At 38.0% G+C, this 20,288-nt stretch overlaps 1 protein-coding gene across 3 annotated transcripts in view; it reads right to left on the bottom strand.

The window, feature by feature from the left end:
* The window catches only part of BCL2L13 (BCL2 like 13), a 47,623-nt gene that overhangs the window by 10,577 nt on the left and 16,758 nt on the right, over positions 1 to 20,288 (bottom strand). For all 3 annotated transcript variants that reach the window (XM_062590715.1, XM_062590735.1, XM_062590725.1), the window contains 3 exons: positions 19,426 to 19,582; positions 14,740 to 14,809; positions 8,348 to 8,491 (listed from right to left, as the gene is read on the bottom strand). In XM_062590715.1, coding sequence (XP_062446699.1) covers positions 8,348 to 8,491; positions 14,740 to 14,809; positions 19,426 to 19,582 — 371 coding nt within the window. The remainder of the gene's footprint in view (positions 1 to 8,347; positions 8,492 to 14,739; positions 14,810 to 19,425; positions 19,583 to 20,288) is intronic.

Below are 20,288 nucleotides of genomic sequence, written 5' to 3'. Positions count from 1 at the left end.
CATATACAAGGATCAGGCATCAATTTTTCTGGTTATTTCCATATGCCAGCACACTTTGACATGCCATGTGATCTGTTGAAGCACTTTCACTGGGGATATGCTTCTCACAGCATACAGGTAAATCAGGGCATAGGCTGAGAATAACAGGAGGAACTGCTTTGGAGAGGGTAAGGGAATGAAGGATGGCAGTAACGGGAGTATGGGCAATCCTCAACGTTTCAAAGATTTCATTAATACATGTACAAACACCATTCCACCTCCAGCAGAGTGAAAGGCCAAAGAGGTTCAAGTATTTCTCTTCCTGCACCATGAAGAATTAACTGACCCAAAGAGAGTTTTAAGGGGTTCTCTACAAATCAGAGCCTGAGTAATTCCTTCCAGCAGAAGTCCATTCAGGCTAAAAACTGCCAGTGCCTCAGAGACAGAATTCTTAAAGCCTGAAGAGACAGATGGCACAACGCTGAAAAACCTGGGAGAGACCTAAAATACAGAGAGTCAATCTATGATTTCATTACTTTTTCATCAAAAATGTTTGATGACATAACAGACATTACTTAGGATGCAAAATTAATATTTCTCGAGCTGAATTATTCAGAAAATCAAGAGAACAAAGCTAAAATTTTGTGCTGAATGGGTTGGGGGTTGCAACTTTCTTTTGGTTTGTTTTTTGTTTTTCTTTTAAAACAGCTACCATAAAAACTCAGTAACATTTAGGACAAAGAAGTTTCACAAGTCAATGATAATCCTTGGCCTATGCAGTTTGACTTGTAGAAAATTTCCACAAGACTTCTACAAGTGACAGAAAGCACTTTAATAGACATGCTATATTCTCACTAAGAATAGGTTCACAGCATAGTTCTTATGGCATAGTTCTTATGTTCATATGTCAGAGCTCATATGCATTCATTTGTGCAATATGAACATGTATGACACATGGTGAGCTATGCTAAACAACTGCAAAGTGGCAATAAAATGAAAAAAATACTCTGAAAACTGGTACTGTAGGCTGAACCTGTCAGCTTGGATTCAGTTGTAGTCCTGCCAGCATCAGAAATCACAATTTTGTGGAAAATCACTCTCAACAGTGGATTCTGAACACTATCATCTTTAACATATAGTCAAAAACTGCTACTTAAAGGCACCTGTCAATTTTCAATCGTAATTTAAAGACAATAAGCATAAAATAACAATTCAAGACTTGGAACCTGATCTTCACAGTGCCTCTAATTTCATAGTTTTCTAGTAGAAAGTTCTGCTATTGATTGTATTGAAACAAGCTGAATTACTATCTATAGTAGTTATTATTCAGAAAAAATTAACTCTACATAAGAAAAAGTCTTGTTTATCAGAATATTAATTTCAGCCTAATTTATGCAAAGCTGCTTCTGACAGAAATTGATATTTGAATTAAAATTCAGAATGTTGCAAAGATACAAATAACTTTTTTCCTAACAGAAGTAGTGTTACATATGTAATGGAGATCTTATTAAATAATGAATGGAAAGAGACATGCCCACTAAGTTATCTAACAGAGAATTTACTGCACTTTAGATAAAACTTTGAATATCCAGCCCTCTGAACTACTGAAGACCAGATGCATGCCAGAAGACTTTCTAATTGTCGTAGAAGCCCTAGAACTTCAAGTGTGACAAAGCTGAATGTTTTAAGAACTGGAAATTAAAAAGTTCCCAAATTATAACTGACTTGATAAGTATCACACTAGTTCCTTTGTATTGTCCTTCCAAAGCAATTTTACTTGGACTTAGAGAATCTCTGCAATTTGCTTGCCTGGTTGTACTTCTTAAAAAGCTCTTGTCAAGTCTGTAGCACTGAAACCACTGCATTTTCCTAACAGAGGAAAGAAAACTGCCCGACTCGCACAGTTACATGGTACATAGCATCTGGCTGATGGCTGCCATTCACATGCACTCGTTTGTGCTGCAGGAACGTGGCACATACGGCAATATACGCAAGGGCTTGGACTGCAGCCACACACAAAGTAATCTACTGGGTAAATCTCTACCCACACATTTCTGAGCCCTTAAGCCAAGCTAGTAAGCCAAGTCAAACTACAAGTGCATCTCTTGGTTTCCCACTGAACATTTCTTCAATTTCTCTGCTAAAGTATCCAAAAGCACCCTGTCAGCTTGCTCACCTACTCGATGATGCCCGATTAACTTACTCTAGGACAAGGCTTTAGCTAGATGTTACTGTTTGCTCCAAAACAAAGATAAAGTTTTATTAAAAATCTTCCAAAACAATTATTCAGTTAAAAGTGTTTTGAAAAGCTTGACTATTTTTTCTGGGTCAAATTTGAATGAAATTTAAACACACAAGTAACATTTAACTCTTCGCTCACACTGTTACTGAAGTGCAAGCAATGACCCAGTGAAGAAACTTACTCAAAATTCATTAAAAAAAAAAAAAAAAAAAAAGCTCCAGAGTCAAGTAAATCTCCCATGCCTCACACCTTAGATCTTGATTTTGTCCAACACAGGCAAAAATTACATATATTGGTCAGCCAGGAGTGCCACCTTGTGGAAAAAAAATCTGTTCCCTGAACTTTGTTTTTGTCTTTTCTTTCTTTCTCTTTTCTTTTCTTTCTTTTTTTTTCTTCTTTCTTTCTTTTTTTTTTTTTTAAGTTTCTCTGAAATTAAATAGACCAATATAAAATCTCCAAGATTAAAAACTCCTTGAAATACAGGAGGAAAAATTGACAGCCTGGGCAAAGAAAGTGGCAAGCAGAGTCTTTACTAATTTACTCCAATTATAAAAAAAAAAAAAAAAAAAAAAATCGGAAAACACAACACAGTTCAGTAGTTTAAGCTGCAGTCACTGACTTTACCTTGTAATACATCCTATCAAAAGGAAATGAGGTTCATTCAACACTTTCTTCACATTCTGATAGCACCACAGCAACAATACAAATGCTAGAAACCCATCAAATGCATTCCTGCTTACAGTCTAGTGTCTGAAAAACAAAAGGCAGTGAGTCATGAACTGGCTTGTGCCCAAGAATCCTGAGATATCTTCCTCTAAAGAATTAAGCAAATTTCCAACACTAACAAATTTCCCCAGAGATGGAAATGCAGATGTCATATGATTCCTAGCTTTAATTTAGGAGCAGCCTTACACCAGCAAAACAATAAGGTGCCCTCTATGCCAACACCAGAGCAGGAAAGAAAGGTCATGCCCACAAATTACCAATATAGTTGGGACAGCTTCACTCCAGCCTAAAGTAATTCAAGCTAGAGATTCCAGTCAGTCTGTGCCTCTGTATTCAGACTATTTTACGCCTCTTCAGAAACCAGGACATGTGCAAACTCTTTCTGAATTCTCACTACACCATTGTTATGTCAATCCTCCAGAGAAACGGCTTATAAAAGGATCAGATCCAGATCTAAAAATACTCTTAACAAAATAAAAAGTAACAAAAAAATCCCAGGCATCTAATGTGTTATTTATCTATATAGAACTATTAAGATAGGAGGAGTCAAGAAAAACTGAGCAGAATTCACAAAAAAGACTATAGTCGACTTAAAACTTCCCATAAAATTAAAAAAGGCATATGAATCAAAACAAAGCACACTGATATTACAGCCATTGCTTTCAATCCTTCCAATGAGTATTTTGGCTAGAATAGGTAGCCTGCAGAAACGATCCCATTCCTTCTCCTTCCCTCCAACATACCCTCTACTACCTGCAGAGAGTCAGCTCTCAGATTTTAGTTTTAGTAGTTTAAACTAAAGTCAGTAATTTAAAAAACATTTCTTCATACAGACTGAATCGAGAAACCTTGACAAACGCTTTTTTTTGGGGAGGGGGGGGGGCGGGGAGGGGGCACCTGGGAGGGAAAGGAGATGTAGTTGTTCAGTCATGCACTATTTAAGCTCCTTCTTTTTTTTTTTTTTTTCAACCACGATGTCTAAAAAAATTTATTATAATACCAAAGAAGTTATATTAGAATAAAGGTGGATATTTCACTGATATGTTGCACGATAAAATCATGAAGTATCATTATTTTGAAAAGAAAGCTCCTCCTCTAGTTAGATTCCCCCCTCTGGCATCTTTACACTACTAAAAACTTACCTTCCATTCCCTTCCCTAAAATAACTTCTCCTGCCTCCAGTGCAGCACGTCTGTAGATTTCTGCATTGTCATTCTCGAGGCAGACAACTGGACTGCTGCAGAAGGAGATTTTAATCTCCAGCTGCGCAAACTGACTGCCTTGCTTCACAAGTACCTTTTTATTCTTCTCTTCCTCCAGATTTTTAACAGACTCAAGTACATAGATTATTCAATCACTAGCAGCAAAGAAAATGTCAAAAACAGTAGAAAAGTATCAGACAAAACACTGGAGACAAAGTAACTTTTTTTGAGATTGAGATGAGAAACTATAAACAGTATGAGCATATTCCAAACAAATTTACTTTACCCTCTTCAACGTCAGGCTAATGACTAGTTAAATTCAAACCCAGATCTGAACACTGTAACACATGGACCCTGGGAAGGCAGAGACAATTTTAGTCAGGAGTCACAAATGCAAAGATCAGTCTCCCACTGAGAGAATGCAAAGATCAGTCTCCCACTGAGAGAATAAAGGTTATTAACTAAATCCCAATAAGCACAGATTACATGCACTTATTTCAGCTCTTTCAAACAACTGAAAAACAGACGGACTTGTAACATGAACACAAAGCTGAAAAAAAAAAAACCCAGCTAGCCTCCAAGTAATTTTATACTTCTTCCCTTCTTACAGCTATTCCCAGATTATTTCAAAATTGATGAATCTGGCCATGAAAAACAGGATATGGACAGCTTGAGAAAAAATAAATTACTTGAGAGGAGAGGTAGGAGAGGAAGAAAATCCTTACCAACTGACTGGCCTTACTATGCACTTTTCCAGGAGACCAAGAATTGCTTCTGATGCAGCAGTTTTCAGTCCTGGAGAAGTGGAGAAAGAGCAAGATAGGGAGGGAGAGAGGGTGGGAGGGGAGAGAAAGGGAGGGGAGGGAACAGCATTTACACTGCACGTCAGTTTGTTGAGCCCTAACATTGCTTTCAGGAAAGAGAACTAAGCTACTGCCAAATCAGACTGAGAGTTGCTTTACAATGGTTCAAAATGATAAGGGAATGAGATTTTAGAGCATGATCATTTAGGTTCAAAATCTAGAATCAGGAGGAAGAAATGTGTATCTCCACGCAGAGAACTTGAAATATCACGCATGCCTTTGGCTCCAAAAGAGAGACCATACTGAAATTTAAACTCAAGAAAAATAAATGCAAGAGCTGCAGCCAAAACTGCCATTGCAAGAAGTGAAAGAGGGACTATCCAGAAAAAGCAAGGTTTCTTTGCTTTCAACTTGCATCTACCTTCAAATCCAAGAGACTGCAAACTAGATGGAGTAATCCTTTCAACTCTTCATTCACAGCCATTTATGCGACAGCTGCATCCAAACAACATACAGTGTCTTGAAGATAGAAGCACCTATTGGGTAAACCTTCCAACTCGAGCAGTAAAATACACCAAAGGGAATGGGGGACAGAATGCAACATACATTGTATACTTGATACTATTGTATCAAGTACAATAATACACAGGATACTATTGTATCAAGTACAATAATGCACAGTATCAAAGCATGGTATGTGCTTAAAAATAAAAATAGGCCAGTCACTCTCCTACCAAACAACCAATCACTATAACCCAGTGCCACTCTACGATTAGAAGTTAATTGAATTACTATTTTAGCGCATGAACAGAGATGAGGAGGGGGCCGCTCACTGTTTCAGCACATCGTATCATCCTCACATCTGTACAGGACAGAGATGAAAGATCCCAAAGATACTTCTGGGATCAGAGACTCTATATTTAGTATTCCAATTTCCCATCCCTCACAAAGCACATCGATTTCTTGAAATCTATTGCACTGCTACCTGATTTCTTAACCTTCATTCCCTTGAGCTAACAACTTTGCTTCTAGTAACTACTCCTGAGTCAGATGCCTTCCCGGACCTACAAGCTTCCCACACCCAAAAAACCCGCTTGAAATCTGGCACACAAATACAATCTCTGGAGCTCTTCAAACTGCAGAGCAGCACATTATTATGCAGCAAATGGGCTCACTGTGTTACTATCTCAGTAAAATCAGTACCCCACAGGAAAAGCAGCTGAAAAGAGGACGAGCTCTGCTAGCTCCTTTCATTCCTACTGGTTACTTCCCTCCTGGCAAAGCTAGGATTCAATCCAAAAACCGAGGAAGATTCCAAATGAACCCAAATGGTGCCATAGGAAGAGAAATAACCTGAGTGACTGCAGAATTTTTGGGGTCTTCTCCTTAAAATAAGCTCCTGTAAAGCTCTCCTGTTCTCCTCGTTCACAGACCATAATACACAGCTCTGTTTTTTTTTTTTTTTTTTTTTTTTTTTTTTTAAGTAAGCTCTGAGCAGCTCCAGGAAAGACGTATTTGCTATTCACACTACTCTGGAACAACACAAAACCTAAACCTCTTATTATCATAGCGATCTCATTAATTAGAGACTCTTAGGTTTATGTATTGGCCTTATAGCTTCAGCCAAGCATTACTGAGAACTTGATCTGCACACAACTCCTGTATCTTAAAAAATACAAGCCACACACATCACAGCCGACAGCATGCCATGTAGCTCTCCCCTCAGTCCTTCTCAAAAGACAAATAACTCTTCCACCTGTGCTCCGCTCCTTGGTCTCAGTACTGCCATCCCTAGAATACCATCTTCCAACAAAACGACTCTGAACAAACTGAGAAGCATATCGCTCAGCAAAAATGAACATCATCATTACAAGAAACAGATGGGCAGAATAAACCCACACACTTGCTTCCTTCAAGACCACAAGCACAGTGGGTTCCTAACCCTATCCCCAGAGCAACTCACAAGGCCTTACGGCTGCTACCTTCATTCAGTTGGAAGGGGTTTTCATCACCTTGGCTCTTTCCTTGCCTTTTCTGCCGTTTCAAAAATAGCTCTGGCCTGTTTACTGAAGTGCTTATGTCAGTTTGATTTTATGCCTGAGTGGATGTATACAGACAAGCTCCTAGTCCATTAAACACCGACTACCCAGATCTGTACGTACATGCACAGTCACACAAACACAAAGCACATCCCCCTCCTACACAGGCAGTGCTGGAAAGCTGCTTGTTTTCAAAGGCTTTGCACTGTAGCAAGTAGGTCTATAGCAGGCCTCAAAAAGGGCTACAAAACTGACCACAGACTTTTCTGATAGAAAAATACTAGAACAGTAATCTTACGCGGGCCTTAGGCACTAACATCCATCTGTCTTACAGGTGCAAGTAAGGATGTTCACTGTTACAAAAATACTCGTAAATGCTGATGCATTTACGAAATGGACTAAAGTCCAAATGAATGCTGTTTACAGTTGTTTCCGTCCATTACAGATAATGAAAAATCCCTTAAGATTTTAAAAAGCCTTATCCATTCTTGCCAGGAAGGGAAAGGGTACAGTAAGGTGCAGACACACAGAAACAGACTCCTCCTAAGAATATTACAGGTAAAATCTGAAATAAGAGAAGCTGAATGAGATTTTTCCTACCAGCACTTTTTAATCACCGTTTTTTGTTTTTTTTTTTTTAATTACAGTAAATCTACTTGCTAGAGCCATTTCACTAATCCCAGATTAATTCCGCTCAAATCTGGCATCCTTACCAAACCTAGTAATCTGAAGTTCAGCCTCCTTCAGCACAGCTCTACCTTCCAGATCCAGCTCATCAAATGCGATCAGATAAAATGCAGAGGTAGACCATAAGAAGGGCTTAACTTTGACAATTTCCAGATATCTGACACTTTCCAGTGCAAACCTTGTAAGAATACATATAGAATACATAAAGGCAACTTTCTCAGCATGCAGGAACATAGGTCATTATGAATTTAAGATTTCCACAAGAAAACACAGTACAAAGGAATCTTGATTGCTCATTCTAGCCTATGCAGATTCACATATCACTATAAAATCCAGTACACATTAGCTATTTTATCATTATAAAATTATAAAATAATTATATAAAATTATAAAAATAAATTAATACCTATTGGCATTTCTGTATTAAGTGCTCCCCAAAACTTAGCTGCTAAGAAGATTCTGAAATTTAAAGGCATTTCCAGCTGTCACTGAAGTATGAAGATAACATTAAAAAGATGAGTCTCTCTACTTTTTCTGAGACCAATACACCTCTTCTTTCACGTGCTTATTCCTAGCAATCCCTCTAACTTTCACTGCTATTAAGACTAGAACTATAGAGCTAAAAATAAACTTTGAACAGAATATAGAAATTAAACACTGTCTTCTTACCCATCCTCCTTGCTGAATTATATAGTCTGCAGCATAATCTTCTAGATATGTCACCCCAAAGTTCACAAGTGCACTCAGTGGTTCCTGGCCCCTTCTGGTCAACTCCATCAGAAATTGCTGTAGCAGAACCAAAGGCACCAAGACCTTCAAAAGACAAGAAATAAGAATGAATACAGAAAGCACCATCAGTACTGCTGTGCAGGTGAAATGGAAGAATTCATGAGGTCTGAAGAAAAGGTACAAAGGTATTTGAACTGCAGACTTAATTTTTCTGAAGACACAAGACAAATAAAATACAGAACAATACAAAGCTTTTGATCTGACAAGCGGAATACCAAGCGTAACTTAAGACTGCTACAAAAACAGAACTGTAGTGGTTTCTTGAGTCCCATTTTTTCACAATGCAGGATTCAGGTAAAGAAGCAGAACAGGTCCAGTAGCAGAACTTGCTCCAGAAGTGATGAAATACATCATCATAATTAGTTTGAAGGGATATGCATCCAAAACGCTTTTAAAACAGCAAACTCATATATTCTTGAATAGATGTACTGTATTAAAAAGTCTCTTTAGAAAGTTCACTCTCTAATATTCAGACAGGACAGAGGCAACCAACTTCCCACAGCACCATAACATTACACGCATGTTTAAAAATGACATATAGAAAGCCCTCTCCTCATTAAACTCTTTCTCTTGTTTTGCCAAATTTAACACGTATAGAATCCCCTCCCTCACCTTCAGCTTTCATTCCTCCCTCCAAATCTTTTATGTTTCAAATTAATGCTTAGTCTTACCCAAATATGAACTACTCTGGAAAACGTAGCACTCTGTGAACCTACCTCCTTCACATTACACAGCTCTTCCAGACACTTCATTCTGAAGTTATGTTTTTGACTGCCTAAATAACAGGCAGGTGAACTTTGAATTTATTCTTCTAGAGCACCCAAGTAGCCCTCTGTTATGAACTGAAGTTACTAACATTTGAAAAAGCCCTATTACAACACAAGAGAAAAACACTACTAAGTTTTACTATGCCTGGTTTGTGACAACTGCATTGCACATCTATTCTCTGTAAAGGCTGCAGAGGGTCATTAGAACATTGCAAAAGGGGGAATGTTGTTTCTTGTCTGTAAGAGGGGATATTCAGGTTAATTCTATGTCCACTTCTTTTCCCATCAGAAGGTTGATGTCCCAATCTCCTCCTCCTTCAGCCTGATTATCTTTTCTGTAAATATACTCTCATTACTCTTCCTAGACATGACATCTTAGGATGCAAAGCATGGAGAAAAGAGCATAGGAGAAGCAGGTTGGGTTTGAGACTCTTTCTAAATTCACAGTGGAGTCACACTCAGATGGACACTAAACAGATGGGGCCTTAAAAATGCTTGTAATGTGATAAATTTAACATATTCAAGCTGATTAACAACAGAGAGAGTGCAATACTACAAAGGACAGATCATATTACTTTCTTCTGGAAAGAACAGTTAGCACTTCATTCATTCAACTAGGAATGAGATGGCTTTTGAATTTTAAAAGCTTTGAGGGTTTGGGAGTTTCTTGTAATTAATCTCAAACCAGAGACCAAAAGGATGCAAGCTTACATTTATGTGGAGAGGTATACAGAGCAGGTCAAGGAGAGGTTAAGTGTCAGAAGAAACTTCAGTCTTTTTGGATTAAAGGAAAAACAGCATGCTGTCAACATTAGGTATCTTTCAGAGGCTTTGGGCACACCCGCATAACTCTGGGACAGCACAAACATTCAGATCTCAAAATATTTAACATCTACTTTCAGCTAAAGGAAAGAGAAACAAAGGCAAAGCAAGACTGCTTAGGAAATTAAGGGAGATCAAATGTTGGCACACTGAACATGATGGTTGCTTTCTTCCTTTGCCAATTTAAACATCTAATCCATCCTCTCCTCCCAAATTCAGCCAGTCTCTGGCAGGCCTTAGGGGCAATGAAGCAAATTCAAGGCCCAATCTTCAGTACCATGCAGACCAACACAGACAGTTTGGTTTTGCTTTCCCACTGAAGTTATTGGAACTTCTGCTTTTAAGATCAGTAGCAGCAGGAATGGCTTTGCACAACACCATCCTAAATCTGTAAAAGAAATCAAGTTCATAGTACTTTGATAAAGGTTAACAATAGCCCATTTTATGTAAGAGTAGCTATGTGAATCTCAGTGAGATTTTAACTAGATCATAGTAAAATTATGGTCTTAAGGTCTTAAAGCAACTGTGATTTCCTCTACCAGTGTGCACTGGAAGGAATGCTAAGGCTTATTTAGATTTTGATTGAAGAAAAAGCATGTACAATAACAAGTAGAGCATGCCAGAAAATAGTTGGTGGGAGAAAGCTTCTAGGGAATCACTAAACAAAATATTACTTTACTATCACAAGTCATGCAAATGAAAGATTTCTGTCAATTATACTACTTCAATCCCCCAGTACAATACTACAGATTTAGAAGTAAGCAAAAAGAATATGAACTTACAAAGAAAGTTCAACTAGCACTCTGAAAAAGCTGTATCCAAAGTAGTTGCCACTCCTGTGTATCTTTTTACTTTTTCAACATGAAAATTTACCTAATTTTTACCAGACTGTTTCTTCCATTTTTGTTATATTATCCTTTTGCTCCTTTAATCAGTAAAAAGGGACATTCAGATTACTGAGAACCTACTTAACAGTAGGTAAGTAGGTTACCTGACTCCCAATATCAGTATTTTTTTTTAATCTGATGCACAATAATGGGATTGTATTTTTTGAGTATATACATAATACTTCATTTTAAGCAGAAAGCACAAAAACTCAGAGTGGAGTATTTCATTACTACATTTTAAAATATGCCTATTTTATTACAGAAATATAATTCCCTCTAGTTTTATCATCATCATTATTAAGAAACTTACTTCAAATAGAAGGCAAAGACTCCTTCCCTTTAAAAAAATCTATCATCATGGTTTCCAAGAAACATATGGAGTATTTTTTCCTACTGAAATCCCTTTGCTGAAAACCAGCACTTCAAATAGGTACGAGTATGCTTTGCTTCTGAGAGATGCAAATGAAGAACTGATATTCTTGTATATTAATTTACCTTGCAGTATTTCCTCACTCAGATGAATATTCATGTTTTAGTGTCTGAAAACATTCCTCTACATTCCATGTACCAGTCAGTTAATCAAATCTCTTCAGCAGTTCAAATGTACCAATGCACTCTGATAAAGGTCCATAATTTTAAATGGAAAAATAACAGCTGTATTTAGAAGTGGCTCCTTTCTGCTCATGCTTGCATAATGAACAACAAATCCTGTGAAAACTGGTATGACTGAAAAATAACAGGTTCCCAATTCTAAATTAAGCTGGGTTTAACCAAGCCTTTGTCATTATCCAACCTGTAACCAGTAAAGTTAAACTGTATCAATCCGGTATCTCACAGAAGATTATACGCTCTCACCACATACAACTTTGAGTAGAACTTGCAAAGACTGCTTTTAGTCTGTCACAGAGATACCGGGGCACTAAAGGATCAGTGTGGCTCTCTGAGTACATATCATTCATTATATTAAATAGGTGGGGCTTTTATACATCTATAATATATACATATTCACACACCTATATCTCTATATGTAGGTTGGATCTAGTAATTTGACAAATGTGAAACCACAGTAAAAAAAAAATAGTTCATTCTGACTTGGGCTTCTTACAATGTTTGGCTTGCTGAAGGGGACTATGGCACTCTTCCTTTGGCAGCACAGACTCAGAAACATGAAGTGAGACTTTATTACTTCTTCATAGACAATTAAATGCAAAAAGAACATCTTGCTATGCAGGGTACCACTACTGAGCACAACAGATGCAACCTGCATTTAATTAAAAACACATTTCATCCTACCGGTTTTAGTTGTTTTATATCTTCTAGTCTGAATCAAACCATAGCCCCACACCACACATGTACTGCCAGCATTCCATCTGCAGGAAGGCATTTCCACATCTTTAACCAGCTAACGTCTACCAAAACTCCTGTGCATCTTCTTCATCTTGTAATGGCCACGGGCATACAACAGGGAGCGATTTATTATTCTGTTCAGCTAGCTCAGCTAGTGGTTTGTTATCGTTTAGGTATAAAAGGGCCAAAGTAATTTGCTTCAGTTGAAGAATATATATATTTTTTTTATTATTAAAGGGAAGAACATTCTTTTTGTGCAAATTGACAAAAACAAGCACAACAGGAAACATCTCTGAAAAATCTGAGGAAATGTTGGGAAAGTATCTACAGACAGCTCTCTAAAAGGAGTACTGTGCTTCTTGCTTTCTCTCAGATTTTTACAGGTAAGTACATTTAATAAATTTTTACTATTAAATACATTTTATAATGAATAATATGATTTCCATATAAACTACTTATCCTTACTAATTTATTTGTCCTTCCCTCTTAAAGCAGTCATGCTCTGGGCATGTTTTCACTACAACGTTAGCTACATGAAAGAGAAGAACACACAACCTTGAAAGATATAGCTTCCATTCTTAGGGAAATGCATCAGCAAATTTACAAAAGTAGACAAATTCCTGATAAGAGTTAACTTAAACATACATTTTTCAGGTTTTCACAAACCTGAGGCCAGCATAGCCTCATTTTGCTGCTAAAGGCTTGCTAATTAGACCTACACTGTATGTCTATTTTTAGCTACATTTCTAAATTATCTTTTTAACAACTTCTTCTCTGGAGTGAAAATTAAGATAGATGGAGGACAGTTGGAGAAAAGATACCTAGATCTCTTCTATTATAAAAGATGACTCTGATTAAGACAACAAAGGAATGTAAAAGGAAATGAAACCAACCCAAATGTATTCCATTTCCTCAAAACAAGTATTATTAAAGGAACTGCTAGACATTCCTGAAGCATCAAGATATCTCAAAAACAATACCAACAGATATTGTATTAGTCTACATATTTTCCATTCTAGTTTGCTTGCAAACTGTGAATTTTGAAGTAACAAATGTTACGGACAAGCAAAGACAATGACAAAAGTATCTTCTGGCTGATACTCTCAATCAAAAGCTGATGAGGATCCAAAAAACTGTTAGACACTGAGGCTCCACAGATGTAATAGAAATGGGGGCTGAACCATAAAATTGCAGAGGTGAAAGATCAATTTATTCAGGACTATAGCAGCAACGCGTCTGAACCAAGAGTGTCTGGAGACACAGGAGGCAACCGACCACTCTGTAGCCACCTCCTTCCTTGAAGCTGAACCATGACAACTAATTTTATGCTTGTTTTTAGTTTTTATCAACTGCAAAGTAAGATGTTCCAGTTTAAACACTTCTTTGATAATCCGATTTTATGGTAGTTGAAGCTAAAGTGGTATGATTCACAATGCGATAAATTGAAAGCACACTAACATCAGTCTGGGTCACAGGGAATAACTTATCAAGTAATGTTAATAAACTACTACTTTAATTGTGCCCACACCCTTGGTTATAGGTAGATGAGAGAAATGATCAGTATATGAACCAAGCAGAGAAATCTAGTTAAGCAAATGAAGTGTTTCTGAAAAAAAACTTTTTTTAAAAAAAGAGGAAAAAAAAAGATTTCTTGTTCCATTTCAATTTTAAAACTAAACTTTATCAGTCAATTTGTGATTAAATTTGCAAATAGTTGTTTTATTCTTCTCTTTTCTGATGTCCCCTGAACCTGTCATAGAATGGTTAAGATAATGAATGATGAATTAGAATGATTAATAAAATATGAATCTGGGGACAGGAATGCTACTCTGCATTAAAACTATCACAGGAGAGTCCTTTTACAGACGTGCCTATTATTTTAAAAAGAAGCTTCACATTATTTGAGATAGCTTCTCCTGAAACCAGATACTCACGTCCTCCTTATGTTTTCTGAACAATTTAAATACTTTGAAGATATTGTTTATTTTACTTTCACCACGTTTAATACTTTATATATATATATATATATATTCTCTCTCTATATATATATATTTTTTTTTTCCAAGTATGAGACAGGAAGAATGAAATAGTTGAGAAGTATTATGAAAACATCCCTCAGATTTCAGTACAATACCACTGAAACTGTAAATCTCTCTTGGAAATTTATTTTTTTTAAATAGTTATTGTTAAAAAAGTATTTTAAGCAACAACTCTCATTTTACTATAGCAAAAGAAGATTAGCCTAATACTTCCACTTCTGCCTAAACTATCTAAAAGCTAGAAAATATATCCACAGTATCATTGTGAGAAAGAAATTTACTGCATTCTAGAAAGCAAGCATGTTCTTTTTATTCTCAGTCCTCTGCTACGCCTAACTGCACCTAGTAAATACGAACACGGACATCAAGTAGACGAGAAAAAAAAAAAAAAAAAAAAGATTGCTTGTTACCTTGTTCCATCCACTGGCATGAGCAGCTATCTCCTGTGTGCGTTCTCGATATTCTTGGTACGTTACTGGCCTGCAGAAGTTAAATCAACACTGAAAGTTATAAAAGGAAACAAAAGAACAAGAATAAAGTAAAATTCTCAATTTCCAGAAAGCAAAATATTTTCACATACATTACAGCAAATAATTTTCAGCTAACAAGTCCCATGTTTCAGTGTGTAAAATAAAATCACCAGACAGGGTCAGGGAGCCACCACCTTCTCCCAGTGGTATAATATTGCAAAATGGTTAGCTATACTTCATAATAATATGACAATCTACAATTTAAATGACATTAGATAAGAAGGTTCTCTAATGTGCTATCAAAATTATTAAGCTCTTGCAGGGTATCTTTGTAACTTTTCTATGACCTATGATTGGGGAAATTAAAAAAATACTAGCAAATTCACATGAGAGGTGACTGTAGATTAAAATTTTTTATAAATAATACAGACTATGAAAAAACACAGACTGTTTGACTGTGTTAGCATTACACTAGGGTCAAAGCTTTTACTCGCAAGAAGCAGTACTTTTGATCACAAAAACAGCTTTGTATTTTAATAAATATCTCACACGAGACTTCTAATTTTAGAATTACCACATCTCTTCTCTGAATTGGGATGGGGAAACTTTTCCACATGCTCTCCTCTAAAAGGAAATAGTATCTCAGAATTAGTGAATTTGAGGATTCTGCTGAGTGACAACACTAAACATGCTGCTGCAAGAGCAGTTACCCTGAAGCCAGACCACAGCAGAAAGCAAGTTCAAGCTTTAAGTCAAATTTGGTCTTGGCCAGAAGAAACAATAACTGCTTATTGATGTCTAAGAACCTGTCAGGATCTAGCAGCCTATTATGCACTAACAGAAACACTTGTTTATATGTATATAAGAGAACAGGAAAACATCAAATATAAGGAAAATAAGCAAGTATTTTGTCAAGTAATCCCAGTGTAGCAAACAGAGTTGAAGTTCACTGAGGAAAACATAATTTGGGCTTGTTATTTTAAGTGCATTCTCTTAACTTCCTTGGTACATTAATTCCTTTTAAACTCAAATCCAAATGAATCAGCAGGATGAGAAGAAAAACAACAGCTGCAGGAAGGATATTAAGAGATTAAACAGCAGCTCTAGTTCACCTTACAAAAGGCATGTATGTCATCCATATTTTCACAGGCATTTCAGACTTATTTATGTAAACATCTAATTGCATTCACTGAATAGACATAAGGCTTCAGGGAGCCTGAAATCTTGTTTTTAATGAATAAGGACCTAGTAAGCAAGGTAGCAGCAGTGGGAACCTCACTTATGTCTCCTGCATAGCATTGAAAAGCATATATATATATATATATATGTATGTATATAAGTATATAGGTATATATGTTCACAAATATACTTCCAATGGAAGCTTTTCCTGTAAGAAGCACAAAAACCCTACAACATCAACGTACTAACAAGTAATTATTAAAACATTTACATCTAAACTCATGTAATTTTTAAAGCCCTCACCTAAGGATCTCTTCAGAAGAGAAACAACCTAGGATGTACCAGTTAAGATCAAACACTACCAGATGGACAGCTAATATTCCCTTACCTACAATGTATAAGGCATTTAAACTTTTATTTAAAACTTCTATTACACAATACTGTCACTTAAATTTATGATTTTAGATGCACAAAAAGGACAAGTTGCAAGATCTTTCTGTTAATTTTCTAACTTGTTGCCAGTATGTCTTTTTATTGAATAGTGAGGTATTATTCAAAATTTCTGCTCTTTAGAAGATTCTAGTTTTTAAGGTCACATGGGCAATGTCTGACTTCTAAAGGCAGACAAGCTTCTCCCAATTCTAGAGGAATACCAGCAGATCTAGGAATTAGTTAAGAGTAGTAGCTTAAGGAGAAATTTGTAGCACACATACTGACTTCTGTGGTTAATTTTTAGTTCACACAAGATTCAACTTTCTTTTTGACCCTACAAAACTGCATATAGAAGCAGACATTAAATCATAGAATCAGTAAGGTTGGAAGGGACCTCTGGAGATCATCTAGTCCAACCTCCCTGCTCATGCAGGGTCACCTAGAGCATGTTATACAGGGTTGCATCCACGTGGGCCTTGAAGATCTCCAGAGAAGGAGACTCCACAACCTCTCTGGGCAGCCTGGTCCAGTGCTCCATCACTCTCACAGGGAAGAAATTCCCCCTCACGATCAGACGGAACTTCCTGTGCTTCAATTTCTGCCCATTGCCTCTTGTCCTGTCACACGGGACAACTGAAAAGAGTTTGTCCCCTCTCCTTGACATCCTCCCTTCAGGTACTTGTACACATTGATAAGATCCCCTCTCAGTCTTCTCTTCCCCAGGCTAAAGAGGCCCAGCTCTCGCAGCCGTTCCTCAGAGGACAGGTGCCCCAGCCCTCCTATCACCTTCATAGCCTATGCTGGACTCTCTGCAGTAGCTCCATGTCTCCCTTGTACTGGAGAGCCCAGAACTGGACACAGTACTCGAGATGAGGCCTCCTCAGGGCTGAGTAGAGGGGCAGAATCACCTCCCTCCACCTGCTGGCAACACTCTTCCCAATGCACCCCAGGATACCATTGGCCTTCTTGGCTACAAGGGCACATTGCTGGCTCATGGTCAATCTGTCACCCACCAGCACTCCCAGGTCCTTCTCTGCAGAGCTGCTCTCCAGCAGGTCAGCCGCCGGCTTGTACTGGCGGCTAGGGTTATTCCTCCCTAGGTGCAGGACTCTGCGCTTGTCCTTGTTGAATCTCAGGAGGTTCCTCTCCACCCAACTCTCCAGCCTGTCCAGGTCTCTCTGAATGGCAGCACAGCCCTCAGGTGTATCAACCACTCCTCCCAGTGTGGTATCACCAGCAAGCTTGCTGAGGAGGCACTCTGTCCCCTCATCCGGGTCACTGATGAAGAAGCTGAACAGGATGGGACCCAGTACTGAGCCCTGGGGGACGCCACTAGCCACAGGCCTCCAACTAGACTCCACGCCACTGATGACAACCCTCTGAGCTCTGCCTTTCAGACAGTTCTCAAGCCACCTCACCGGCCACTTGTCTAACCCACCCTTCCTGAGCTTCTCTAGGAGGATGTTATGGGAGACAGTGTCAAAAGCCTTGCTGAAGTCAAGGTACACAACATCCACTGCTGTGCCCTCATCTACCCAGCCAGTCACTCCATCAGAGAAGGCTATCAGGTTGGTTAAGCAGGATTTCCCCTTGGTGAATCCATGCTGGCTACTCCTGATCACCTTCTTTTCCTCCATATGTCTGCAGATGACATCCAGAATGAGCTGTTCCATCACCTTTCCAGGGATGGAGGTGAGGCTGACTGGCCTATAGTTGCCTGGGTCCTCCTTCTTGCAGACTGGAGTGACATTGGCTTATTATATGTATGCTTCTGAAAATTAAATTCTGAGTTGACAGGCTGTACTTTTCCACTAGACGACTCAATGAGAAGAGCCAACTGGCTCCAGATGCAGTTATAGCCAGACATTACATTGGACATCTGCTGGGGAGCCCAGACCATGTCCATCAGTCTTAAATGAAACTAGTCATAAAAAGTCAACAATCCTTATTGGTTACCGCAAGAAAATGGGCTAGTTAAGTAATGACTTCCACATCCATTACCTCTCAAATGTTTGCCATAAAGGGGCCTTCATAAGGGCACAGTGATGCCTCTCCAATGCCTATAGGGAATACTTAAAGCCCAAATAGCAAATTAGAAAGTTTAAATTAGGCACTGGTATCTAAGCTTATAATACCTTGCTATTTAAATATTTCATGAACGCAAATCTGAAAGAGCAGTACTAAATATTCACAGCTCCTTTAGAGCCATGTTAGTAAAACCAATCCACAAAACATATATAGTTCAGACAGCCATTTTCTAATGCGGTTTTCACAACTGCATTTATATAACTATACCTGAACTAGCACCTTCCAACTCCAGCTCCCTACAAATACATTTTGGAGCTCATTCAGCATTCTAGCCAGATTTTTAATGGAGACAGTAGTTCATGTGGCTCCACTAGAAATCAGGCTAGTAAGCCAAATTAGAAAAAGAAACGGCCACAACTTGACAGATCTACAAATCACATTAATCAAGACACTGGGATGCCCAGTGAATGAAATGAAAGGACAATTCCTAATACAGTGAGGTTAGCCCACGTGTCCACACTTTGCTTCATACGTGTGTCCGGAATGCTGGTCATAAAACATCAAACTACATTTTCTTCAGGCTGTTCTCCCTCTCATCTTGGGCATGACTATAATCAAACTGCTCACCCCACTTTTTCTATACAGTAGAAGTTAATTTGGCTGTAGCCTAGCATCCATGAAATTGGCAATGGCAAACAGCATTTGCCAGCTGCTAGTTCCACCAGTAAATCAAACTATTCGAATTAATCTCAGAAGTTCAGTGATAAAAGATTAGGAAAAAAAATAGAATTTAGCTTACCTCAAAGAGCAAATACTACAAAGAAGTATTCAGATTCTATAACACAAAACAAGAACCCAGACAGATAAAGGAACACTAAAAAAGACAGAAACGCAATGCAAAAACATAGTGAGCATTGTCAGAATGTAAGCAGCAGCTACAATGCAAGAAGAAATATCTTCCTTTCAAACAGGAAAAAGGAAACTCACTTGCTAAGCAAGCTCTGAAGTGCTTTGTGCAGATGTTCTTTCAATTCCTGGGACACTTTCTCCCCTAGGTGAGCCAGGCAATCTTCTATTGAGCTCTCTGGATTGGCAGGACTGAATACCGGAGAAGTGTGGCAGTCAAATCCTGTACTGGTAAATGCTGAAAGAAAAAATATGGAGATATACCTAAGTACAACAATAGTCTCAGACTTCCTATGCCACTAGTTAAGCACAATTTATATCAGGGAGGAAGAAATCACAACTTGATTGTCAAAGCATGCTATGACCAAATTCCAGTAAAACAAGTACAGGCCAAATTTACTCTGGAAGTGGTACTTAAAAGCCATAGAAGACTCTGAGCTATATTCTCCTTCTAGGTCTTCATTTGTAACCATATCCTAAACAACAAATTCATTGAATGTGCAAATATTCTGAATTTTAAGCTAATGCCAACCCTGACAGAGCAGTAAGAGAGCCTCTTCCTCATGGTAAAATTTGCCCAGGGGACATATCTGTGGCAGTACCGGAGTATCAGTTCTTAAAACAATATTCTGTTCATCTAACCTTTTCCCTTCAATCTGTATCTTCTAGGACAGGTCCAGGACTATACAGATGAATGAAAACAGATCCAGAGCCTTTCCATTTTGGTTTCTCAGTTTGCAACACATATGCAAAGCAAAGATCATTTCCAAATTATCTCTTGCTGGGAATCCCACAAAAGTCACATTTAAGCTCAAAGCAGGGCACAAAAAAAGCAAAACTGGTAGAACTGAGACACTGGACAGATTAAGTCCATTCGGGAGAATGACTTTAGTTGCTGTTTACCTCTGTCATCAACTACAGCAGCTTAAGGGTTTCTTACATTT

Source organism: Rhea pennata, chromosome 1 (assembly GCF_028389875.1).
Source record: "Rhea pennata isolate bPtePen1 chromosome 1, bPtePen1.pri, whole genome shotgun sequence".
In the NCBI taxonomy this organism is placed as follows: domain Eukaryota; kingdom Metazoa; phylum Chordata; class Aves; order Rheiformes; family Rheidae; genus Rhea; species Rhea pennata.
Note: the sequence above shows the minus strand (reverse complement) of the source record. Positions and strands in the feature narration are given on the sequence as shown.